Here is a 26,620-nt window from a genome sequence, read left to right on the forward strand (position 1 = left end):
TTAATCAGGAATGGGTTGGACCAGCTATTGACTAAGGTCATTTCCAGCTCTGAGTCTGATTCTAATGGAGAGCTCATTACCTGGGGAGGAGGGAGTGCAGTGGATAGAACCCTGGGTCTGGAGTTCAAATCCAGCCCCAGACATGTAACTAGCTGTGTGACCTTGGACAAGTCACTTAACCTCAATTTACTCATTGTCTTAAGAAGAGTCTGAAGATCACCTGACAAGATAAGGTCCCAGATATTGTGATCCTTCCTCAAGATCTACCCCAGACAATGCAACTGCGATGGGCTGTTTAGATGCTTGCCAAAAAGACTATTTTATGTAGAACTCACACAATGAAGGTGCTCCCATGGAGGTCAGAAAAAGAGGTACAAGGATACTCCCAAGGTCTGTCTGGAAAACTTCAGAATGGATTGCATGATATGGGAGACACTGGCACAGGACCACCCCTACCCCATGGGCTGTAAGTGACTGAGACTGCGCATTGCACGTTGTCCAGTGTGGTTGTTCAGTAAAAGTTCTGATTTTTTTGTTCCCTGATTTATGGTAAACCTATTCATTCTACATGCCCTGGAAAGGCGTGTGCTTGTAAGGGAGGTGGTGGCAGAGAAGTGTCAGATATTGAAGATCCTGCATTATCTGAGTTGGGGCAAAGGACCTAGAGAGCTAGAAGCTTCCCAAAGTCTCTGTCTGTCTGTCACACACACACACACACACACACACACACACACACACACACACACACAGAGGAACTGTTTCTTTGTATTTTATCTCAGTAGGGAGCTAATTAAGGTAGCTCAAAGGAGTGAGGGAGTGAGAGTTGCACCTTGGGAAGATCACCTTGGCAGCTGAGTGGAGCATGGATTAGGGAGGAGAGAAACTAGAGCCAAGGGAGACCAATACAGAATCGATTGTGATAGTCCAGGTGAAAGGCAGTGAGTTCTGGACTAGGATGGTGGTGGGATGAGTAGAGAGAAAGGGACCCAAAATGACAACACTTGGTGACAGATTGGATATAGACTGAGTAGGAGCATGGGAGAGAATGAGGAGGTGAGGGTGACCTGGGGGTTGCAAGCATAGGTGCCTGGGACACTAAAAGAGAGGAGAACATGGAAGCCCCAGGAACAAATGAGCTGTAGGAAGCCTTGAGGCCCTGTGACCCTAGAGGTTGGCACAATTCCCTTTTGATGCTGGGAATTCACTTTCTTATTTCTGGGAGGTGTTTTTCCCCCAGGTTATTGTTTGGTTCATCTTGTGAGCAATAAATCCAAGCCAGGACTGGGAAGGAGCTGCCTGGGGATTATTGACTAATCTCTGTGACAATAATCCCCTTCCTCCCACAGCTCCCCACTAGAAGAGTTTCATAGATCTACATCTGGAAGGTACTTTGGAGCTCTTCTAGGACAACCTCCCTCAAGTCACCCAACCTTTCAGTGCCTCAGTTTCCACATCCCCTCAATTGACAGAGGAGGAAACTGAGGCCCCAGGTCACATGAATAGCCAGTGGCAAAGCTGGGACTTGAACCCAGGTCCTCTGGCTGCAAACCTGGCATTCTTTCCCACTGTCTCACTTCATTTTATGGAGGTCTTCTTGACAGTAATGGGAAAGAAGACTTTGCACTGGTATGGGGCTTATTTTACAGATGTGAAATCTTCGCACGGTACAGAAAGTGTCCAGGATGAGTAAGCCCAGGATTCTAACCTAGGGCTTGGGCTGGGAGACCACCAGAACATGATGCCCCTAGTGCCTGCCCTCAAGGGCTAATGAGGCATCTTCTAGGTTTGACACAGCCCATGGTGCAGCCCATGACTCGTTCTATGCCAGAAGAAATGGTTACATTGGGATTTTTATGAGAGGGAGAGAGACACAACCCAGCCTCTCATGTTTACAAAGGAGTAAACTGAGGCCTGGAGGGTGGGCTAAAGATCCAACATGGAGTGAGTTCGTGGCTGACCAGGAGCAGATTGCCTCATTTCCTGAGTGTGCCCCATGTACTCAGAGAAAGAAAAGTTGTATTTTAACCAACCACAAAATGACAGTGTGGTGCTAAGCATTTTTTACAAGTTGAAACCCTTGGGCAGCCAGCTCTAGAGAGAGAGATCTTGAGTTCAAATCTCACCTTTGCCACCGACTCCTTGTGTGACTGTGGACAAGTCACTTCCCTTCCCCTGCCTCAGTTTCCTCCTCTGTAAAATGAGGAGTTGGACTGGATGACCTCCAAGGTCCCTTCCAAGTCTAAATCTATGATGGTGTTAAGTCCAGGGATTGTTGTCTCCATTTTACAGAGGTGGAAACTGAGGCACTGGGCGGTTGGGTGGCTTGAGTGGTACTCACTGAGGTGGCACCCAGAGACAAGTCTCCTAACCCATCTACCACTCTCAGGCAAACTGCTCACTATGACACAGTCAAAAGTGAGGAAGACCTAGGGCCCAACGTGGCTCTGTCTCCTGTGAAGCACCTCGGGGAAATTACTTCCCTGCTCTGTAAAATGAAGGGGCTGGGCTAAATGTTTCCTGGGGCTCATTCCAATGCTGAGTCCTGGGAGTCATGAATGAAGAAATGGAGGCCACTGTGAAGACTGAAGGATCCCTGGGCAAAGGGCCTAAGCAGCCATCCTGCGCACCTACTCACCTACTATGTGGGCCATTGTGAAGGCTGAAGGAGCCCTGGGCAAAGGCCCTAAGCATCCATCCTGCACACCTACTATGTGCAGAGGGCCATTGTGAAGGCCAAAGGAGCCCTGGGCAAAGGGCCTAAGCGTCCATCCTGCACACCTATTCACCTATTATGTGCAGAGGGCTATTACAAAGGCTGAAGGCGTCCTGGGCGAAGGGCTTGAGCATATATTCTGCACACCTACTATGTGCAGAGGGCCATTGTGAAGGTTGAGGGAACCCTGGCCATCCATTCTGCACACCTACTTTGTGTAGAGAGAAAGCTCAGAGTCATCCAGATCTGGGTTCAGGTCCTGTCTCTGACCCTTCCTGACTGTGGGACTCTGGTTGAGTAATCTGGCCTCTCAATGCCCCAAGCAAAGCTCTTACCAGGAATCTCTAACCTCAGGCAAGCTGCCCAGTGAGGAGATTATTTACACCGATGATTGTCAACACAACTGCACTTACCAGCCCCAACAAAACACAGGGTGTATGTGTAGGGGGTGGTCGTGAAAGGCTGCTCCTGCACAGGGCAGCCCCAGAAGAGCCTGGGGTCTGTCTCAGTGCCAGAGACACCAGAGGAAGCTTAGGGTTCAAGAAAGGCCCCAACAAAGTTCTATGTGAGGCCCAAGGAAGGTGAATCATTCCCTTTTGGGGTAAATCATGGAAGGCTTCACAGATGAGGCAGCATCTGAGCTAATACTGTAAATATAAAACACTTTATTTTTTTTAAGAAGTAGATTTTAGTTAACAAGCATTATTTTCTCTTCTTTTCCCCTCACAGAAAAAAGAAAAGAAGAAAGAGAGAAAGGAAGGAAGAAAGAGAATAAGGAAGAAAGGAAGGAAGGAAGAAAGAAAGGGGAGAGGAAAGAGAAAGGAAGGAAGGGAAAAAGAGGGAAAGAAATAAGGAAGGAAAGGAGCAGCTAGGTGGCACAGTGAATAGAACGCTGGCCCTGAAGTCAGGAGGATCTGAGTTCAAGTCCAACCTCAGACTAAACACTTGACACTTACTAGCTGTGTGACCCTGGGCAGGTCACTTAACCCCAATTGCCTAAAACAAACAAACAAACAAACGAAATAAGGAAGGAAGAGAGAAAGGAAAGAAGAATGAAAAAAGAAAGAAAAAAGGAAGGAAGGAACCTTTGTAACAAAAGTTCATGGTTAGGTAAAACAAATTCCCACATTGGCTATGTCCAGAAATGTATGTCTTATGTCTTATTGTGAGTTAGGAATACACTAGCTCTCTGTCAGGAGGTGGGTAGCATCTTTCGTTATGGGTCAAACCTTCCCTTTGCTTCTGGGGGGTGTCTAAGGTCACTTCTGACCCCCAATCTCTGGTCCTATGGCTAAAATCTTTCCACATTCCAACCTGCTCTCCTGAGTCTCCCAAGAAAAGTAAGTGAGCCTGTAGCCTGGGGCACATCCTTCTCCCCTCTCTAGGGTTCCTCAGTTTCTTCATCTGTAAAGGGAGGGGAAAGGATAAGATGGTCTTGAGCCAATGAGTGGGGCTCAGGAGAGCAGGGGGTAAATCCTGGCTTTGCTATTGACACCCTCAGTGAAAAAGGGCAAGTCCTCTTGGGGCCTGAATTTCTTCCTCTCTAAAGTGAGAAGCTTGGTTAAGGGTTCCCCTCCTCACCCACTGGGTGGGCAGGAAGGTGGGAAGACAGGCAGCCCGCAGCTGGCCAGGCAGGTGGGAAAGCCCCTGGCCAGCTGGACCGAGGGTCTTTGAGAGGGGGGCACAAGCAAGGGTCTTTCCCACATTCAGCTCTAGGCGCTCAGGCCAAAGCTGGCCCACACCCAGGGGATGGCTCAGGAGCCTGACGGCTTTAGCCCTGAGGACCAAGACAAGGGCCCAGCGGTATCCAATGGCCTCCGGTGCCCTTGGCCCCAGCGGGGGGGCCCCCTACCCCAGCAGTAGGGATTAACCCAGGCCCCTTTCAAATTTGCCCCAGGTTTTTAGAGGGCCCCTGGCTGGGATTTCTTCTGGGTCTTTAAACCCACACAGAGCAGACAGTGAGTTCAACATGAGAAATGCCCTGTCTGAGGCCCCGCCACTGCCTCTGCCTTTCACTCACTGACATTTCTTCTATTCAGCCCCCACCGGCTCCCAGAGACAGCCAGCCGGGGAGCCTCTGAGACCACACGTGGCTCCGGGAGCTGCCTGGCCAGGCTCCCAAAGGGCTTCCCACTCAGGCTGGATAGGCCTAGGTGTGGCGCTGGAAACAAAAGAGCTGGGTTCGAATTCTGTTTGACTAGGGAACCCGTTCGGTCCATCTGAGGCTCCACCACCCCAGCTCTCGCAGTCACCCCCGCTGTGGAGCTGAGTCGATCTCTGGCAATCCCTCCAAGCCCCAGATGCCTGCATTGGGATCCAGCCTCGGTTCCTGAAACCCTGAGCCTATGCTTCCGCCTCTGAGCTCCGACTCTGAGCCTCTGGGGAATGGGGAATAGGGCTTGTCCGTGGGGATGAAGGTGGTTGTGGGTGGGAAGCTTGGAGAACCATAGGGCACTAGATACAGGGACGTGATGGGATGCAGAGGCAGAGGCACCATGTCTAAGTCCTCTGGGCAGCCGCAGGGTGGGGTCCGAACCCAGCATCTCTGCCCTCTTTCTGCTACCCCAGCCAAAGGCCCTGCACACAGCAGGCACTCAGTGTTTGCTGATTGATCATTGGATTGGGTGCACACCATGGGTGGGGCAGAAGGCCATCCCCATTCTCTTCCTTGTTGCTATCCTCAAAGCAAGACCCACGACTCTGCCCAGTGCAGACCTGTGCACAGCCAGCTGGTGGTGGTGGCTGGGAGGGTGTCAGCCAGGCCTGTCACGGGAGGTAGCCTCATCTATAAAAAGAGGGCATTTGATGGGACAACCTCTGCAGCTTTAAAATCATGACCCCAAAGAGAAATCAAACATGGCCGAGAAATGGGGATGACAAGGCACCTTCTCTGCCCTCCCTCCCAAACTACATTGGATTTATCCAACTTGGTATCTATATCTATTAATTTTATATTGGGGAGGTTGGGTGCCATAATGGATAGAGCACCAGGCTTGGAGTCAGGAAGACTGATTTCTCTATTCAAATCTGCCTCAGACACTTACTAGCTGTGTGACCCTGGGAAAGTCACTTCACCTTGGTTGCCTCAGTTTCCTTATCTGTAAAATGAGCTGGAGAAGGAAATAACAAACCAAATCTTTGCCAAAAAAACCCCCAAACCCAAATGGGGTCATGAAGTGTTGGACATGACTGAAAAATGACTGAACACAAGAAGTTTCTATTTACGCTGCATGTACTTGTAGGTGTCCTTGGTGCCCCCATTTGAATGTAGGGTCCTTTTGAGTAGTGATCGTTTCCTTCTTCATACTTGTGTTCCCAGCAGTAGATGCTTAATAAATGCTTGTTGGTTAATTGCCTGTCTAGCAGTCTCTTTACAATTCCAGGGCTTGATGCAATGTTTTCCACAAATGGCAGGATTCTGTGACTCTCCTGTAAGAGGAAATCTCTCCTCTGTTGGGTCACTGCTCTGGATTTTCTCTATGACTGTGAAGAATCCCTCTGGTGGGTGTACAGCTAAACTCCATGAAATTATTCCCATCTGTGTCTCTGTCCTTTCTTCTATCCAAGTCCCGTTTTTCATTTTCAGTGGCTTGTTCAAACAGGTCAGGTTGGAGTCACTCTAATTGCACCCAGAGAGCCCCTCCCTCATTTCTTGTGTCTGGGACAGACAGTAAAAATGGACAAGTGGGGCCTCCTCCCACAGGAGGAAGAGAGGGGGCAAAACTTCTTCTTGGCCCTAAGACTCCCAGAAGCACAGGACCATTTTTTTTCCACACTGACATCCCACCAAGGGGGTTGCATGTTTCAGGTCATGGGACTAGCTACAGTCTATGGAGTGATGGGTGATGGAGAGGCCTGTAATGGGCACGAACAACTGAAACATGGTGGGAAAGGTAATAGGGAAATGTAGGGTTGAAATCAAAGATGGACTGATTCTGTGGTGAGAACGAGAGGTGCCTGGGGGCAGGCTGGGTCCCCCTGCTGGTCTTCCATGGTGTCAGGAGAAGGCAAGGAAGACCCCTGGGCCTTTGGAAAGGAGCTGGGTGGGGAAGTAACAAGAAGGGTGGATGTCTGTGCTGCAGGAGGGAATGTCTGCAGTGAGATAGCAGACCACAGTCCACTGGAGCCCCCCCCAGAACACAATGCCTTCTACACAGCAGGTGTTAGGCAAAGGTTGGCAGGCTCGAGCTTAATGGAGACACATAGGATCATAGAATCTCAGGATCATCTCATCTAACCCTCTCACTTAATAGAGTAAAAAAATGAGGCCCAGGGAAGGTGACTTGTCCAAGGTCCCACAATTCTTGCAGGATCTCTGACTCAGAGTGAGAAGAGGCTTGAACCTCAGGAAGAATCCCTGCTAGCCTGACACAGGGTGAGGAGGGGAGCAGCGGGAAACAGAAATGATGAGCCTAAGATCCCTTCCTCATCTCTCCACCAGCATTCTCAAAAGCTGAGGACATGTTGGGCCCAAAGCACTTCCAGTCCCACCCACTTGTCAGTGACCAATCCCGTCCTCTCTGTTCCTGAAAAGAGATGGGCTGGTCCAGACTGGCCTGTTCTGGTGAAGCCACGCTGGCCTTCGAGGACTGCTGCTTCCTTTTCTGGATGTGCCCAAGCCGCGCCTCTGATGAGGCTCTTTAGAAATCCGCCAGACTCCCGGGCTTGAGATGGGCAGGCTCTGTTCTCTTTTCTTGCTTGGAACCTGGGACGTAAGCCCTTCTTGGGGCCTTCATGAGCTTCCAGAGCTGCCGCCGTGGCAGGGCCATGCAGGACGCTGGAATGCTGCGTGTCTGCAAAGCCAGCCAGGGCATCTCTTCCCATCAGCTCCTTTTCTTGGGGTCCCCTTTATATCTCTCCCCCCAAATCCTTAGTAGGAAAAGCAGAAGCAGAATGAGTGGAACCCTTCTCTTCTCATGGGCCTCTTTTCCAGATTGGATCTTCCTCTGGCCCTTCCTTTAACACAGCACACACAGACGAGCCTGGCCCAGTGGGTAGTTTTCACATTCCCTGACATTTTTTGTCCTGGGCATTTGAACTCATGACACAGAGGTTACAGTCCTGGGATATACTTTGGTATTCACCCAGAAACATCTAAGCCACTTGAGGGCAGGAGCCATCATGGTTTGTCTCTGTGACCCTAGTGCAGGGTGCGGGGCCTGGCCATCAGCCAGCCAGTCACTCCACATTTATTAAACACCTACTATGTGCCAGGCACTGTGCTAAGTTCTGGGTATACAGGAAAAGGCAAAAGACAGGCTCTGCCCTCAAGGAGCTTACCATCTAATGGGGAGACAACACGTAAACAAATCTGACAAAGCAAGTTACATACAAGATAAATAGGAAACGCCGAGCTAGAATGAAGAGGGCTGGGGATGGCTTCCTCTGGAAGCTGGGACTGGCTGGGATTGAGAGGAAGCAGGGGAGGTCAGTCGTCAGAGGGGAAGAGACGGAGAGCTGGAGAGAATTCCTCAAGCCTAGACGTGGGAGTGTTTGTGGATGGGCACTGGGGAGGAGAGAAGTGCCAGGGAGGCAGGTGGAAGAAGCCTGGAAAGGGAGGAGGGGGCCAGGGGAGGAAGGGCTTTGCATCCATTTGGTATTGGGTCCTGGAGGCCACGGGAGCATTGGAGTTTATTGAGTTGGGGTGACAGCTTCCCAAGTACAAGATAAGGGAAGGCAGAGCTGGGCAGCTGTTTATGTAAAAAAGGTCTGGGGGTTTCAGCGGACTCCAAGCTCCACACGGCCAGCAAGGTGAGATGGTAGCCAAGGAAGAGAATGGGATCTCAGGTGGCCACAAAAGGGTGTTCAGAGTGATGAAGGCCTCAGGCAGAGGCTGGATATGGCACCAGGGGTCACCCTCCAGCTGGACGCAACCTCAGACACTTCACATGGAGCAGGAGCAGTGGGCTGGTACCAACTGTGAAGAGACAGAGGCTGGCCTTGGCCAAAGCCACAGACAGTGAATCTTCAAGCCAGGATCTGAACCCGGGGCCTCTGGCCCTGGTACCAGGGCTCCTTCCCTGCCACACACTTCTCGGGCTGGGCCTGGGCTCCAGGCCCTCCAGCCCCCAGCTAGTTCTGGGGATTGGCCGCCTCTGCTGGCTGCATGGGGGAGGGTGGGGCAGGGCTGGGGCCATCCCCACTTGTGCAGAGGGAAATCGCTGAGCCCCCTCTTGGCTTCATTATCCAAACACAGCTCCCAGCACCGTGAATCCCTCCCAGGGCATTGTCCAGTGCCTGAGAACCAGAGGGGAGAGGCCCGACACACAAAAGGGTAGCTGACGAGTCCATTTTCACAGCCCGGCTGAGAGAAAGCCCCCGAGCAGGAACAAAGGATGTCCAGAGGCCCAAGGCCACCAGGCTGGGAGCTGTGGCTTAGTCATGGTCTGGCTGCCCAGGAGGGCCTGGGGGGCCCTAACGGGGGGCCCCAGACCTGCAGCTTCAGGCCCAGGACTTAGCAGCAGGGAGAGTCCTGCAGGCCGGGGCCCCCTTCCCCTTCTGCCCCTTTCCTCCCTCCCAGGGCCCTTCGAACACAGAATGTCAGAATAGAAGGGTTTTTACAAAGGGGGAAACTGAGACTCAGAGAGCCCTTAGGCAGCAGTCCGAGGTCGGGAGGTCTCAGAGAGGGAGAACTGAGCCCCGGTTTTCTCACCCCAAATGCAACAACCAAGAGCAATCCACAGAGAACATGGGCTGAGGCCTGTCTTGGGCCAGTCACCTCAAGGAGCATCGATGAAGACCCAGGCAGGAGATGGGGGGCTGGAGACAGAAGTCCACCTCTGCACATATGGACTTGGGGGCCTGAGCCTGCATCGAGAGAAGGGGGTGTCTCATGGGGGTACTCCCCAAGCACCACTGAGGCCCCAGGTTTGGATGTGCCAGGCACTGAGGGAGCGAGGACAGTCAGGACAGCACCCCTGCCGACGGTCACCCAGGCAGCCACTATCGGTCCTGTGTGGTCAGGAGGACTGCTGGGTTGGGGCACCTTGGGTCAGGGCCCTCTTCCCACCCCCACCCTACTGCTTTTTCCTTATGGCATGAACCTGCTCTCCTCTCCCCTCTGCCATCCCCATGGTCATTGAGCTGGACAGGGACATTGGTCCCTCTGGCCAAAGCCAAGGGAGCTGGCTGCCCCATCAGTGTGTCCTTTAGCTCTTCCCAAACGACTTCAGCAGTGCCTCGCCTTCTGCCCAGGGTCACCTGTCGGTGCCAGTGAATCACTGCGGCCTCTGGCACTCCACTCACAGATGGTTCCATGGTCGGGGGGTTGGGGCTGAGGCCCAGCACAATGCCAAGGGCTCCTCCTTCCATCAGGAGGCCGCTGACCAAGGGCCATCCGTAATTTTCCCACCATGCAAACCGGCTTAGCCAGGGTGAGGCTGACCCTTCCCTGTTCGTTCCAGCCAGGAAGGCGTCTGCTTTCTTAGTCCTTGAATGGGGGAGGCTCGGGCAGAGCTGAGCAGAGCCTTCTGCTCTCCACCTGTGAATCATCTCCAACCCTTCCAGAGATGGGCAAAGGAGGGTCAGAAGCACCGGGCCAGGTTGATGAGGCCGGGGCAGGAGCCAGGGGAGAGGCAAAGGCCAGGCTATCTCTAGAGCCTTGTCATAAGCAAAGCCAAGCACAGGGATTTCTGATGACTGGCTTTGGGGCAGAGAAGACCTGTCTCCTCACCTTCAGCGTGGCCTTGGGCAAGTCCTTGCGAGCTTCAGTTTAATCACCTGTAAAATGGGGGGATGGGGAGAGATGGCCCCAGAGGTTCCTTCCAGCTGTGATCCAGCTGGGCTACAGACTCAGCACACAGCTCCCCAGGGCCACCTTCCCATGGGCTGGGGATGCCCGACGCCCCAGATAGTGCTGCCACATCTCTGGCTCCTGGAGCCTTCTCTGGGACTGTGGCCTCACTTTCCACCAAGAGCACAGCTGGCGGGTCCAGCTCGCCCTCCTCCCCCATGTCTCCCTGGCCAGCGAGGACCCCAGGGAGCTGCTCTCCCTGGCCATGGTCCTGACAGAGGGCAGCAGCCAGCCACACTCTCCTGGCTTCCTCTTCCCCCTTCTGGCTTAGGACTTCCCACAAAACCTTTGTTACATATTCACAAAATTTGATGGAAGGCTGGAGGCTCTAGGACCCCCAGCCTAGGTAAACAGAATGTGAACTGTGCTGTGAGACGTGCATGAAAGGAGTGCTCAGCATACACACATGCACAGGCGCACACAAGCACCCCCCTACCCCTACACACACACTCACACACACACACACACACACACACACACACACACGCACACAAGCACGTGTCCTTTACATTTCACTTGACTAGAACTGCCTCCAGAAGGCAATCCAATGGAAGCCCCTTGAGGGCAGGCATGACCGCCTTTTCCTCTGCGCTGTCTTGTGGGAGAACTTAGTCTCACTCTGCTTGGCCCCAGCGGGCAGAGCTAAGGGTGATGATGGAAAAGGGAGGGGAGGCACAGTGCGTGTGGTGTCAGGACCTCTGAACAACACTGGAGAGCTGTCTCACGGGATAGGTAGGGTCCCTATCATGGGACGCTTTAGGTTAGAGGTGGGGAAGTGGGCAGGGGGAGGTTCCTGCTCCTATGGCCAGGCTGCTTCCAATCCTAGGATTCTGTCATGAGTGAAGTTCTTTGTCCACTAGGCTCCATCCACCCTCTGGGACCCTCACTGTGCCCTCCTCAGCCACCCCTGGGAAGCCAGCTCTGCTACCCACATCCCAGCCACTGGGGTCCACAGGCCCCTCCTCAGCCTCAGCCCTCTCGCTCCTTTGCCCGGTCCGAGGGGGCCCTGGCCTCCAGGGCTCTCACTGACCTGGCCTGGCCTCCTTCCTCAGGGCCTGATGGCTTCCAGGAGTGGAAGGCGATGGGCAACCAGCCATCAGACCTGCAGGGTGTGTGTGTGGGGGGTGTGGGTGGGTGTGCATGGGTGACAGAATGGCAAGGCAAGACTTCCAACCACTACAGTCCCCAATCACCTCAACCTTCCAGCCAGGAACCCTAAACCCAGAAAGACAAAAAGAACAAATCCCTGACCACCTTCCTTCTTCCTGCCCTGAAATCTGACGTCGTGCACAGCTCCCATCTGGCTTCTATCAGCATGTTCCTTCCCATCCCAGCAAGGCTGTGGTGTAGTGGGAGGAGAAGACCAGTGACCAGTGGCCGGTGACCAGTGACCAGTGACAAGTGGCCAGAGCAGGGCTGCTGGCAGGGTGGCCATGAGCTCACCAGGCTCCCGGGGAGGTGCCCTTCCACACCAGGAATGACTGATGAGGAAGCAACAAGAGCCCATCCATCATGGCCCATCAGGTGCTGGTCAGAACCTTGGAGCCAACCTCCAAGCCACCCCCGCGCCGTCTCCAGCTGTGTTCCAGTCTCTTCCCACCCGGATGTGGTTTCAAAGTCTGTCCTGCCTTTCATGTGGGACCAGCCCTGACTACTGGGTGGAAAGACAGTCTCAGGGGGTCAGTCAGTCAGTCGGCCAACTGCAGTGGCTCACCTCCCCCTGCACACACCCTGGGGCTCAAGTGGAGAATCCCTAGACTTCAGAGATGGGAGGGGGGTCATCTAGTCACACCCCCTTATTTTACAGGGAAAGAGGGTGAGAAGACTTGTCCAAGGCGACAAGGACTTAGAGGGGTAGAGGTGGAATTGAGACAGCATCATGGTTCCCAGTTCAGGTTTATTTCTAGCACATTGCACTTGGAGTCAGGAAGACCCGAGTTCAAATCCTATCTTAGACCTTGAGCAAGCCTCTGGGAGCCTCAGTTTCCTCTTCTGTAAACTGACTTATTGGCCCCCAAGATTCCTGCCAGCTCTAGGATCCAGTGTAGGCAGCGACCCACCCTTCCCCAGTAATTAAAGATATACAAAATGTGCGTGTCATTCAAGGCCTTCACAACCTGCCCCTCCCACCTTTCCTGCTTCTTACACCTCCCTTCCAGCACTGATTCTGGCCTCCTGGCCATTTGGGAACAAGCCCCTCCAGCTCCCAGCTCTGGACAGCCTCTCTGGCCGCCCCCCATGCCTGGAAGGCCCTCCCTTCTCTGCTCCCACCACAGACCTCACTGGCTTCCTTCAAGCCCCAACTGAAATGTCACCTCCTCCAGGAAGCCTTCCCAGCCCCTCCTAACTCCAGGGCCTTCCCTCTGTTCAGGAGCATTTGTTACTTTGGCATCTTCCCCATTAAATTGTGACTTCCTTGGGGGCAGGAACTGTCTTTCGCTCATTTCGTATCCCCAGCACTTAGTAGATGCTTCATAAATGCTGATTGAGAGGATAAGAATTTCCATAGCCTGACTGTCTTCCAGAGGCTGTACTAAGCACTTTACAATTATTATTTCCTTCGACCCTTGATGACAATTCAGCAAGGCAGGTGCTAACATCATCCCCATTTTACACTTGAGGAGCTCAGGTCTTCCTGACTCTGGACCCAGTGTTCTGAGGAATTGTGGAGTTTCAGAGCTGGAGGGTCCTCAGGGGCTACTGAGTCCAGCCTGGACTATACCAAGCCCTCCACAATGTCCCCAACAAGCATCCATTCAGACTCTGCTTGGAGCCTGCTAGAGATGGGGAGCTCACCACCCAATTCAGCAGGCCATTCTCCCATGGAGCAGCTCTCATTTCTGGGGGGTTTTTCTTGAGTTTGGGCTTCTCTCTGCGTCCATGCTCTGACCCTGTCCCCTGAGGGGACCAGCGTGTATCATCCTGTCCTCTCAGCAATGGTCTCAGGCCTCAGAAGACCTCCGGCCTTTATGTTTCTCAGTGGTCCACATCGCCATGTCTGCCTCCAGACCAGCTGGCTCGGTCTGACCTCTCTTTTTGCAGAGTCTGTATTTTTGAGGACGTGCCAGTCAGCCCTGCTCCCCCACGCCTCCTCTCCTCTCATAGACGCAGCTCTGATCCTCTGGACTTGACCATCTTCCCTTGTCTCCTTCCAGCTGCCTTTTATCTTTGGCGTTCCCCAATTCGAGTGGAAGCTGCTTGAGGACAGGCACCCCCTTTGTTCTTGCGGCTCTGGGTAGTGCCCAGTGCCTGGCACAGAGACCTGCCTAATAAATGTTTGTGTACTTGACCTGTAGGATTATCAGATCTGGAGGGGGAAGGCGCCACGGAGATCACCCACATTTTACAGAGAAGGAAACTGAGGCCCAGAGAGGAGAAGGGCTTGCTCTAGGTCACAAGGTGGTAGGCAGTGATGCCAGGCACCCATCCCCATGGCCAGTCAGTGCCCTTCCTTCCTCCTCACCAGCCCAGGTCTTCAGTCACACCCAGCACCGTGGCCATCCTCCACAAGGCCCAGTGGGGAATCACCTCTTCCACTCCACCTTTCCTGTTGCTCCCGGCTGGGAGCAGCTCTCCCTCCTGGCCCCCCTCAGGCCCCTCTGCTGATACCCTGGGCCTGTTTTCCTTTTCTAGCCCACTGTATGATTGTTTGGGTCCAGGGCAGGCCTCTCCTTGGGGCAGGGGCCGTCTTGGGTCTCATCTTTACAGCCTGGATATGATACAGTGGGAAGGTCCCCAGGTTGGGAATCTGGAGACCAGGGCTCCCATCCTGCCCCTCCCTGGGCCTCAGTTTCCTTCCCTGTAAAGTGAAAGAGTCTCTGCCGGCCCCAGATCTAGGAGCCTGTGGTCCCCTGTTGCCACCCAGGGCCTGCCCATCCCACTTTGAAATGTCCCTTCGGCTTCCTTTCCAAGGGAGCTGGGGGTCTGGCGGCGAGCATCCATTCCCTTGCATGCATTCATGCCTGGAGTTTGATTTATGACCGGACATGGAGTATTTTCAGCTGAAGGAAATGGAGGGCTCTGGGTTTCAGCTGTCTTTGCGCTCTCTTCCCTCGGTTACCATAATACCACGTCCTCCGCCCACTTTGAGGATGGACTACAGGCCGCTATTTGCTTTGGCCTGAGCCTGGAAAAGACTGAGATGGACAGTAACAAGCCTGGTCGGCAGCAGGAGGGCTTCCAGGGTATGGGGGGGTGGTGCGCGGGACAATACAAAGGGGACCATCTGGCCTAGAGCCAGGGCAGAACATTCCTCAGAAGGACACTGGCCCAGGAGGCCCTAGCCTTGGCTGGGCCCAGAGCTCAAGAGCTGGGAGGGACCTTGGATGGCATTGGGCCCCAGAGTCATTGCACAGATGAGGCTTGGGGACTGATGGTCAAATGTCTGGGGCAGGATTCAAACTCAAGTCTTCCTGGTGCCTGAGGCCTCTGTTCTAATCCCAGCTTCCTCATTAATTAGCTGTGTGATGTCAGCAATGACTCACATTTTCACATCACCAAATGCTCACCCCACTGCACAGCAGAGAGGAGAGGGGAGACAGAGAGACAGAGAGAGACAGAGAGAAGGAGGGAGGGGAGGAGAGAGACAGAGACAGACAGAGACAGAGACACAGAGACAGAAAAACAAATACTGTCTCATTTGATCCTATACCATAGCCACCTTGTACCCCAAGCATCATGCCATGGTCTTTTCATGGATTATGTCTGTCATTTGAATCTTCTGAGATTGTGGGGTCCCATAGTCCATACTGGGCTTAAAAATGTGGTCTTTGAAACATTGTGCAGCTTGGAAGCATGGACAGTCCTGAATGACTTCCCAAATATGCACCAGCTCTCATCCTCAAGAAAGAGGGAAGGAGGGATAGGCGGGAGCGGGGGAGGGAGGGGAAAAGACAGAGACACAGTCTCACCCAGAGAGACAGGGAGAGATGGAGGGGGAAAGAGAAGACAGGAAGGAGAGGGAGAATGGAGACAGAGAGGGGAGGGGAGGAGAGGAGTGATCAAAGCATTCTGATGAGCCAGCGACCCCAGGCTGCTACTTCTGCCCTCGGGGATATGTCTGAGAGCCTTGCCTTTCACCACCCCCAGCTCTAATGAAAGGGAATGAGGGGGCTCTGAGCTTGATGAGGCCATGTTGGCTCTTGGGGATCATTGCCTCCTTTCAGGGTGTTCATGGACCATCCCTTTCATCATATGCACCCAGGTTTTGCTAGAAGCCAAGCCAGAGTTGGTAGACCCCATTCTCTTCCTGTTTGTGGAAACCAGGCCGCCACATTCCCTCCCCTGGCCTGTGGCCGTGGTTCTGTTCTTCAAGGCCTCTTGTCCATCTCTGATGGCGGCTCTGTGGTCATGCCCACCGCTGGTGCCCGCTGGGCCTAGAACTCTTCCCTTACTTCCCTTGCATCCCCATTCCTTGTGTTCTTTCCTCTCTCTTGGGGCAGGGGGCACCCAGAACTAAACCCAGCAGCCCGACTGGGGTCTGATCAGGGCAGAAGACAGTGGGCTGGTCATTTCACCAGCCCTAGACACAGTCCCAAGTCACCTTCACTTTCTTGGAGGCCATATCCCACTGGTGACTTTTACTGAGCTAGCTTGTGGTCCACTCCTACTCTCAGGTCTTTTTCACAAGTACTGCTGCCCAGCTGTGCCTCCTCCAGGCTGCACTCAAGACTTTTCCATGTGTGTTCCCGGTAGGTCACCAAGGAATGAGTTTCTTCTGCAGCCCACCTCCCCTCAGACTGCCCAGCTGGAAAGGACCTTAGGAAAGTCCAGTCCCACCCACCACCCCCACTTGACAAAGTACATCCTTTCCCACTCTCACCTCCCATCCTCACCCGAAGTCTCTGGGTGAAAGAATGTAGAGCCAGAATCCAAACCCGAACTTTGGACTCCGTGCCTAGCTGCTCCCCAGCCCCCTGCATCATCTCTGCTCTCTTTGAGGTAGGAGCTGCCCCCATAAACCCCTCCAGGTAAAATCGCCCCCCTTCACAGCCAGGAGAGACCACCAGGAAAGGCCTCCTTGGTTTGGTTCAATAAATGCAAACAGCCCCTCCTCAGGGCACAGGTGCCAGGATCATCAGTGCCGGCCAATTAGAGAGAGATGGGGCAGACACCTAGTGCCTGCTGAATATTCAATCATTCATTCCAAGGCCCCCACCCAGGGGCCTGCAGGCTGGACACTCTCCTGCTTGTATTCACTGGACCAGCCCGAGCCCCAGCCCCCTCCCCACCTCACCCTCTTTCCCTTCTGCTGCTGCTGGGCAGAAGTGGCCAATTAGGCTGATGGTGGGTGGGGAGGCAGCTGCCTGGATGCCCCCGGGCAGGGCCCTCCCACTGTGCCAAGACCACAGTTATGCTGGGTCCCTAGCTCTCTCCACTCCCGGCCTCAAATGACCTCGGCCCAGGTCGCAGCCCCTCTCGTCGCCTTCCCGGCCAGTCTCTGGACTGCACTTTGGACGGGGCCACACGGGGGGGAGAACCTCCAGATGACCAGACAGTATTTTTTCTGTCCTCACTTTCACAAGCAGAAGGGAAGGGAAGCAGGGTTGGATCCTGTAGTTCCAGCTTAAGGAGAAAAAAAGTCAGCCAGAGATGTCAAAATATCTCTCTGGCTATTTAGTAAATCATGGATTCTCTCTCCTTTCTCTCTAATCTCTACCCTCCCCCACTAAAATAAAGTGTCCCTACTATTTCCAGGGCAGGACATGACTTTCAGGGAATTCAGCTGCTAACGAATGAAAATGGGCCTGAGCCCCCGACCAACCCCACATCAGAGGCTTTGAAAGCAAGGAAACAAAGCTGGGGGGATAGGGAATTATCCCCCCCCTCCTGCCAGCCCTGGGGTGGGACTTCCAGGGTGGTACTACCCCCAGCCAGCTGGGGGTTGGCCTCCATAGCCCCTGAGCCAGGGGCTGCCTGGTCACCCCACCAGGGTTCTTTAAACTGGCCTCAAGTTTGGGAACAAACTGCACTTCCTTCGGGGAACCCCAGTCTGCCTTCGGTTGGCATTTGGCAAGAGAATGGATATCAGGATCCTGCCTTCCCTATTCCAGGCCTGAGAGACCCCTTGGCATGCAGAGTGGCCGCATTGCTTGGGCTCTGACACTCAGGAGCTGTGTGCCCCCCTGGTGATGAGCCTCTGCCCATGACCAGTCCATACCTGCTTCAGTGTGCTTCCAGGTACAAAGCGCTTTTCTCTCTGATGCTGAGAGCATCCCGTCAGCTTCCTGGGCCAGGAGAGGGTGAAGGGCTTTCCTTCAGACCCCCAGATCCCGGGCCTCTCTGGGCATTGTCTGCCAGGCCTGAGAAGTCCCCTCACTCTAGTCTGCCCTTCAGGCCCCTTCCTCTGATTGTCTGGTTCTTCCCAGGACCTTCATTTTAGGAAGATGTCCACACCAGCCATGAACCATTGTCTCAGCTTCTTTTCCCCCACTAGAATGTAAGCTTATTGAGGGCAGGGCCTATTTTAACCTTTCTGTGTGTCCCCAGCTCTTAGCACGGTGCCTGGCATACAGTAAGTGCTTAATAAATGCTTGTTGACTTGACATGCAAAGTTAACATTAATTCACATTGGAGGAAATCTAGAGGCAGAAGGGACCTTGGGGGCCCTCCCTTTCCAGATGGGGAAACAACCCCAGATTGGTTCTTGGATCTCGGGGCTGGACCTTAGGGTTAGAATGTCAGGTATCCATCAGGCAGGGCCCTGGGAGGGCATCAAGGTCTTGTTTGACTTGCCTGGGTCCCATCTTAAGTTTCCTAGCAGAGGGTCTGAGTTCAAATCTGTCTCTGCTGCTTCCTACCTGTGGGACTCTGGCTTTGACCTCACCCAGCCTCCATGGTCACTCCCACAGTCCCTCCAGCTCTAGAACAGACATTCTACAAGGCTGGGGAGGGAAGGGGGATGGGTGGGAGGCTTTGGTGGGGCCCAGAGTTCAGCCACAGGACACAGAACCGTGGCTGAGCTGGCCGCCTTTCATCAAAGGGGCTTGCCCACACCCCTCTCCTGGGCAAGCAGTTCCCAGGGGACTGAAAAGCCCTCATTCATCATGAGTTCCTGAAGAGGTTCAGGAGGCCACAGCTAGCCCTGAGAGGGGGACACAGACTGAGGCTTTCTGTGGGCCCACACCTGTGCTGGTCTGGAAGCCGAGGGTGGCCGCATAAAGAGAGTCTGTTCTTGGAAGGCTGTGGGGGTGCCCACCCCAAGCACCCCAGAGAGGCAGGATTGGAAGGAGGAGCCTTTGCCACCAACACCAAGTCCTGAGGGGCCCCAGTGCTCCAGATGATCAGTACTTAAGGTCAGAGAGAGGAGAGGAGGAAAACTGAGGATCTGCCCCAGTAGAGTGGGAAGGGCTTGGAATCTGGCATCCTGAGACCTGGGTTTAAGTCCCAGGACACTGACATAGAAAGACAGTGCAAGTAGAAGGCCCCTCATTTTATAGCTAAGGAAGCTGGGAGAAAGCAGCTGCCTAGGGGTAGAGCCAGAGAGAGTGGCAGGGCTGAGTGCTGGCTTGCACCACTGATCCACACTGCCTCTAAACAAGTCCCCACACTTTGGACGGGGAGAGCACTTGACTGGCCTGGTTTTATGGAGTAATTGGGGTGACTTTCTCAGAGAATGTCTCAGTGTGAGTGTGGGGAGGTGGGGATTGTGGAGGAGGGGGTGACCTCGGTTCAGGGGCAGCCTCTTGCTGGACCAGTAAGAGAAGCTCTGATCCTGTTGGAGGCATCAGTTGGCTGGGTAACCCTGGGTCTTCATCTGTGAAATGGGAATAAGGATACCTTGGGTGCCTCTAATGAGATCCTGGATGGAAAGGGCTTCTTCAGAGTGGATCCATGGAAGGGCAAGAGGGGAGGGGCCATCCCTTTGTGGCCTCCTCCTCCATTCTCCCACCACCCCATCTGAGAAGGAAGAGGAGGCCCATTGGCCCTGTGGGAGATGGAGTGTCCTTGGGTCCAGGGTTATAGATTCTGAGCCCAGGGGTTTGGGTGAGGTCCTTCCGTATTCGGGTGTCATTGACAGAGGGAAAGGTAGAAGAACCAGTCCTGAGCTTGGAGCGTGGGACCTGGGGTACATGTGGAATATTTCACAGGGGAAATGTCCTGGGCGTGAAGCCCCGGAGTCCCTGCCCTGGGGAGACCTCGGAGGGCAGCCCGGACCCTTGGAATCCTAGACGGAATGAAGACAGAATGGGGATGATCTAGACCAAACGTTCTTTTGACTGAGAAGGGGACCGAGGCCCAGAGAGAACACAGGCAGTAGCGGGAGGGGGGATTGGAACCTCTGTCCCCCCCCGCCACCCCTGGGACTCCAGAGCTCTCCCCTGTACCACAGCCCACCAATGCGCGACCAGCATCTGCTGGGAAGCCATCAGCCACGGGGAGCTCACTGCTACGATGGTCCAGGGCTTCTCTCCTCCTGCCGCCAGTCAGGTCTGCAGCCAGAGGATAGTATTCGTGGGGGGGTCCGGGACGTGGTAGAGGGTGGACACCGGGCTCTCCTGGCTCCCTGATTCCCCTCCATCCCCACTCCAGCGTCAATCAGTCCGACGTTGCTGCTCCCTCATGACGCGGCCCATTAGTGGCTCTTCACTGAGATGAGGACAAAGGGCACACTCCCAGCCGGGCTTTTCCCTGCCCTCCCAGGGGGCTCCTTTCACTGAGCCGCCGTCCCAGATTAGGCAGAGCAGGAGACTGGCGTAGGACTGGGCACACCCCTCCTCCCCAGGGCTCAGCCAAGGTGCCGCCTCCTCCTGGAAGCCTTCCCTGACCAGAGGACCTAGGTTCAAATGTGACTTTCGACACTTATTGTCTGTGTGACCTTAGGCAAGTGTCTTCTCCCTGGGCCTCAGTTTCCTCTTCTGTAGAATGGGCGGGGTTGAGGGATGGACCACTCCCGCGGCCTCTGCAGTCCTCTCTACTTCAAGATTTAGGATTCTGTGTGGTCAGACATGGAGACTGACCCCTCATTCCACCCCGCAATCCTTCATCCAACACTTTCCTGTGTCCCTCAATCTTTCTTTTCTTTTCCTCCTTTTCAAAGAAGGAATGGGATGGGGTGGGGGTGGGAAAACACCCACTTTCCCCTCACCTCTGGGGTCAGCAGAATATTCCCGGCTCCCGGGGCGGGAGGTCCTGGGCCAGCTGCCCTCAGAGCCTCCAGCTTGGCATCACCAGGGACGGAGCCTTCGTGACTCTCAAGGCTCCGAAATTGGAAGCCACCGTCAGCAGGGAAGAACCGTTTCTGCGTAATGGGTGCTTGGTGTTTTTCTCCCTCGCCCACAGGAAGCTCTGCAGAGTCTTAACTTTAAAATAATGATGATAATAACAATAACACGACAACAACAATAGTAATAATGATGATGATGATGATGATGATGATGATGATGATGATGATGATGATGATGATAATCTGGGATTCCCACTGGCAGGGCCATGGGGCTTTACATCCCCCCCCGGGCTGGAGCAGAAGGGACCAAGGTTCCCACATCTGTAGTTCTGGTTTAGAAGGCTTGGGTGGGAGGGGGAAGGTGGAGGAAGGCTGGAAGGGGGAGGAAGGCTGGAAGGGGGAGGAAGGCCGGTGCTCAGATCGATGGCGGCTGACTCACCGCTAACAGAGAGGCCCTCAGGAGAGGGAGGAGCATGGGCTGTGGAGATGAAAGGCCTGGGTTCCAATTCCAGCTCAGCCACCGCATGGCAAGGTTCTTGATTTCTTGGGCCCCAGGCTTCTCATCCTTATGAAGATGAGGGTGCTATAGGGCCCTTCTTGCTCTAAGTTCTAGGATTCAGGGCCTATTCCACTGAAGCTAACAAACATGGATTAGGAGCTAAGCTGTGTGCTAGGTTCTGAAGATACAGAACACATGGGAAGCTGTCCAGCCTTGGAGGATGGCAGGCCAAACCTAGAACCAATGAGGGAGAAGGGAGAGGGCTACAGAAAGCCCCCCCCCCAAAGGTCAAGAGAGGAGACGGTGGGGAAGCTTTAGTGCTGGGGCAAAGCTTCCCCGAATAGGGAAACAGGGTCCCACGCCCCTCCCAGGTCTCATCCGAAGTCCTGTGTCTAGCTCCGGAGGCTCTGGTGTCAGAAGGAGGCTGAGAAGCACCAGTGTCCAGGATGGCTAACGATCCTGAGTCTGTGTCATAGGAAAGCAGGCATGATTAGTCTGGCAGCCTGAGAGCTGTTTTCAGGTATTTGAAGGCTGTCATCCCAGAGGACTGAACCAGTAGCCATGGGAGGAAGATGTCAGGAAAAACTCCTTCCGTAAGAGAGCCGTCCCAGAGTCTAACAGGCTGTATTGGGTTGGACTGGATGGCCACTTTTGTCCCTTCTAACTTCCAAATCCTGCCATCGGTAGAAAGACAAAAGTAAAACCTTCCCTGCCCCAAAAGAATCAGGACCCTGTGAGCTGGAGGTGGAGGTGAGGAGGGAGGGTATGACAAAGTCATGGAGAGGCAACATAGGTAATGTGTGAAGGTGAGGAATTCCAAATGAAATAGAAAGTGGGGCCTGACTATCCTGTTTTCTTAGTATGATCCCTTTATTTGAAGATAGCATGGAACCTGGCGCATTTAAATGATATCTTGAAAGCGTACTTTTGGAATATATTGGCAAAACAAAGAAAGAGTTTGAAGAGAAAATTACTTTTAATAAGTAAAAACAAAAGAAAACAAAAAACTCCCCCCCCCAAAAAAAAAGCCCTTTAGGTAAGTGTATAACACCAAAAGGAGCACTTATACTATATGAGGTTATTTAAAGAATTTCTGGATTTAAAAAGCCTCATTCTATAGGAGAAATTGTGCTACCTGTAGCGATTGATATGGTTAAAATAATGCTGAATGAATCATATGCAAAGTAGTTTCAAGTAGCTTCCTTCTTGGATAATTACCATGAGAAAGAGAATTGTCCCCAAGTCTGAAGATCAGATGAAAAATTAAATTTTCCTATAATTTATTGCAAGTGGACGAAGCAACAGATGCAGTTAAAGATGCTCATTTGATTAAATGTGTTTGCTATATTATTGAAACTGATGCTAAGGAAGTTTTATTACTCTGCAAAGTTATTAATGACAAGGCCACTTCAAGAGGATTTTCAACATAATTAATGTATTTTAAATGAATACGCTATAATGTGGGGGAAGTGTACTGTGCTCTGCACTGACAGAGTGCCTAGGTTCAAAATGTGGTACCTCATGCATCTGGACACGTTGTGATCTTCACAAATAATTATGTCTTCCACCTCCATTCAGAAAGGAGGGGGATGTCATTTTTCAAGTGGTTAGAAGAGTAATCAATTTTTTAAAATGTCCATTAAAAGGAAGGTGATTTACAAAATTGAGTGATAATATAGGGACAGAGCTTAGGACATATCTATATTATCGTGACATGCTGAGTTTCTTATGGCAAAGTACTTTTAAAAGTGTCTTACCTAAAAGAAGAAATTTCCAGTTTTCTTAGTAATAATAACAAAAATGAAATAGCTATTTTATAACAAAAAAGTTCCTCCTGAAACTTGCATGTGTAGTGATTTTTTTTTAAAAGAGCACTTTAAACAAATGCAAAGTTTCAAAAATGTTTATCTAGGAAGATAAAATGAATGCATTTATGGAAAAAGTTAGCGCTATGGGCAATAATTTAAAATTTCTTTTAACATTTAAAGTTTTGAGTTTCAAATTCTATCCCTTCCTCCTCCCTGAGATGGTAAGCAATCAGATATAAGTTATGCATGTGCAATTATGTAAAACAGGTAATTAAAAAAATATTTTGGATATGTTTCCCAAATTTAAAAATACCCACCTTGCAAATGAAATAGGAAAAAAATTAAAGACCTAATTATAAATCCATTGACCAGTCTACAAAACAAATTGTCATTTTACTTTCAAGGTCTAGCTCTTTCTATATATGAATGGATAAGGAACCCATTTACCATAGCTAAATATTGTATATTTGGTATTTATCCAAACAGGAATGATTAATGGACTCGCATTGTAATAATAGACTGAAACATGTGCTTGAACCTGGAATTGTTTATTTATTTGTTTGCTTATTTTGTTACAAGTGAATAAAAAATTCTCTGGTTTGTTAAAAAAAAAAAGGTCGCACACAAATCTCACTCTTCATAACATCTTTGGGTGAAAGTGGTTCTAAAGACAAAATCTCATTAGTGGTTGAGAAAGATGACAATCGCTGTTTCTTCAGAGGCACCAGTTTTGAGAAACTGCACCCAAAAACCCACCCTGTTCATCACGTCCCACCACACAGGGTTATTACTTGTGTAATTTTAAAATATAAAAATTATGAGGGGTTTTTAAAATGAGGAAATGTCTGTTCTGTGGTACGCTTAAGATTTATTTATCCGTATTGTTACGAAACCGTAACCATGCTTTGTCTGAATAGATTCGAGGTGAGTGCACTGTTATGCAGATGGTTTGCTGAAGGGGCTGGGGGTGTGCAGCAAATTGTAAACAGTCATAGGAACACCATCACATAAAGCTTGGAACCCAAGGTCCTCGGAGGGTTTTCTGGAGACCTGGAGCTTTTTACGGATTTGCTTCTTTACTGTCATTAGCTGTGGGGAGAGAAGAAGTGGGTTCATGTCTAGACTCTCATTTACTAGCTGGGAGACCTTGGGCAAATCATTCAATTTCTGTACTTCAGTTTCCTTAGCTGTAAAATGGGTGCAGCCTCCATCCAGTGACGTGGTGCATGTAAAGTTTAAGTTTCCTAAACCATGCGTGGGAGTGATTGTTATTCCAGTTCTGGTGGGGGGGCAGCTCAGAGCCCCAGGGCCAGTGCAAATGGATCTCAGTCACTGCCTCAGGGAGGGTGGCTGGGGGCACTCACCAGACCCAACGAACAAAGAGCAGGGACCCTTGCCTCACTCTCTCTCATTTCCTCTCCCTCTTTGTCCCCTCCTGGTCCCTCTTCCTTCATTTCCCTTTGTTGTTTCTTCCTCTCTCCCTCCTCCCTCTTCCCCCTTCCCTCCTTTCACTGTTCTCCCCCTCTCCCTTCTTCCCTCCCTCCTTCCCTTCATGTTTTCACTCTTCTCTTTCTGTCTCTCCACTTTGTTTTGTCTATTTCCAGGATCTTTTCTCTCTCCTCTCTTTTGTCATTTTCTCTTCCCCCCCTCTCCCCGCTCCTTTCATAGCTCTCTCCCCCTCTGTCCTTCCCTCCTTCTTTCCTTCCTTCCTCTCTCCCTCCCTCCTTCCCTCTCTTCCTTCCTTTTCCTATCTCACAGGGTTGTTGTGAAGGTCAAGTGAAATAATCTGTAGAGCACTTAGCGCAGCACCCAGCACATTGCAGATGCCATAGAAATACTTATTCTCTTCCCTTCCCTTCCCCCTTTCCCTCTTTGCTTTTCTTTCTTTCTTTCTTTTTTTGGTCCTGTTTCTTTCTTCTCTCCAACATCTGGCTTCCTCTACCCTGTACTCTTCACTTTTATCTGCTTCTCTTGATCTTTTCCCTTCCTGCTTCATTTCTTCTTCCATCCCTTCCTGTTTCTCCAACCCTTCTTTCTTTGTTTCTCTTCTCTCCTCTCTCTTTCCTTCCCTCCCTCCTCTCTCTGTCTCTCCCCTTTTCCTACCTTTCCCCCCAATGCTTCTCTACTTTCCTCAGAGAGCCCCGGCTAGCACGGGCTGGTTTCTGCTTTCTGAGGCTGAGCTGAGTGTTGAATCCAAATCAGAACTTAGTCTGAAGCCTCAACACCTTGACTAACCTGAGCTGTTTTGTTAAAAGCATATCAGGTGTGTTCTAGGGAATGCACGCGCGCACACACATGTGCGTACACATGCACACAGAGTTAAAGGGCAGCTTTAGGAAGGGAGGGAGGTGTGGACTCCAGGTCAGCCAGCCTGGCTGGACTCTGCAACCTGAGGTTGCCCAGAAGATGCACAGGCCACGGCCAGGTCTGGGACTGCCATTGTTTCTGGCTGTGGGTCATCCCGCAGAGGGCAGTGCAGGACTGTGCCTCACAGGAGGCTGGAGCTGCATCTTGTTCCTGCCTGCTGCTAGCTCCCCAGTGTGAAGTTGTCTCTCTTCTCTCCTCTTCCGGTCGGTTACTCTCTCTTTCTCTGGCCTCTTTCCTCACCTGAGCAGGCAGCAGAGTGTCCTGCCTGCCTTCCCCCTGCTCCTCCTACCTTCTTCCCCCCCTCCGTTTGCTCTGATGCCCAATCACTTGCCCCCCTATTGAGGACCCCAGGCCAAATGCCTCCAGGTGAGCTTGGGGTTACCATGCCACAGTGAGCGGTTGTCAGAGGGCACCATGGAGGAATTGAGTAGCCATACACTATTCAGGTTCTACCATGGGTTCCTGGGATCATCACTTTAGAGTTGGAAGGACCCACCTAGGCCTGAGTCCTGGCTCTGCTTTAATTGGGGAAGAATCTATTGCCTCCAGGATCAAATACAAAAGCCCCTACTTGCCATTCAAAGCCCCCTCCCACCTTTCCTTCAGGAGCCCGTCCCCAACACACACACCAGTCTTCCTGAACTGTACTCCCCATCACATAGCCTCCCTCCCCAGCCTCCTGGCTGTTCCATCACCGGAGCCCCTCCATCTCTCTGCTCTGGATATTCTCTCTGGCCCGCCCCCATGCCTGGAACACTTTCCCTCCTCTGCTCTGGCTACTCACCTCCCCAGGCTCCTTAAGGCCCCAACTCAGGTCCCAATCCTTCTTCGTTTCAATGTCTTCCCTCGGTTAATTATTCCCTATTAATCCTGGATCTGGCTTGCTTTGTATGTATTTGTTTTCATATGTGTGTGCCCATTCGATTGTGAGCTTCCTGAGGGCAGGGACTGGCTTTCGCCTCTCTTTGTGCACTGGCACTTGGGAGGTGCTTAGTGTTCGATTGATTGAGGCCCCAGCTAGCGTACCCAAGGGGCAGGAGCAGCGGGACCCAGCTCCTCTGGCCACAAATAAAGAGCACCTTTCCCACTGCCGAGAAGGCCCCGGGTCAGAGCCACAGCCCTCCTCCCTGCGGTCCCGTCCGAAGGCTCCGGGCCGTGGGCTCCTGAGGCTCCTCTGGTCTGGCATGCAGAGTCAGACACTGTGAAACCTGAATCCTCCTTGGGGTTATTTAAACATCATGCTCGCCTCGATGACAGTGGAATGTTTGCTTATGGC

At 52.3% G+C, this 26,620-nt stretch overlaps 1 protein-coding gene across 1 annotated transcript in view; it reads right to left on the reverse strand.

Moving 5' to 3' along the window:
- Positions 1–23,504: 23,504 nt before the first annotated feature.
- The window catches only part of ATXN10 (ataxin 10), a 100,999-nt gene continuing 97,883 nt past the window's right edge, over positions 23,505–26,620 (reverse strand). Inside the window, exon 12 of the mRNA XM_020977422.2 lies at positions 23,505–24,066. Within this exon, the coding sequence (XP_020833081.1) occupies positions 24,063–24,066 (4 nt within the window). The 3' untranslated portion in view covers positions 23,505–24,062. The remainder of the gene's footprint in view (positions 24,067–26,620) is intronic.

This window comes from Phascolarctos cinereus, unplaced genomic scaffold (assembly GCF_003287225.1).
Source record: "Phascolarctos cinereus isolate Bilbo 61053 unplaced genomic scaffold, phaCin_HiC Scaffold_1;HRSCAF=81, whole genome shotgun sequence".
In the NCBI taxonomy this organism is placed as follows: domain Eukaryota; kingdom Metazoa; phylum Chordata; class Mammalia; order Diprotodontia; family Phascolarctidae; genus Phascolarctos; species Phascolarctos cinereus.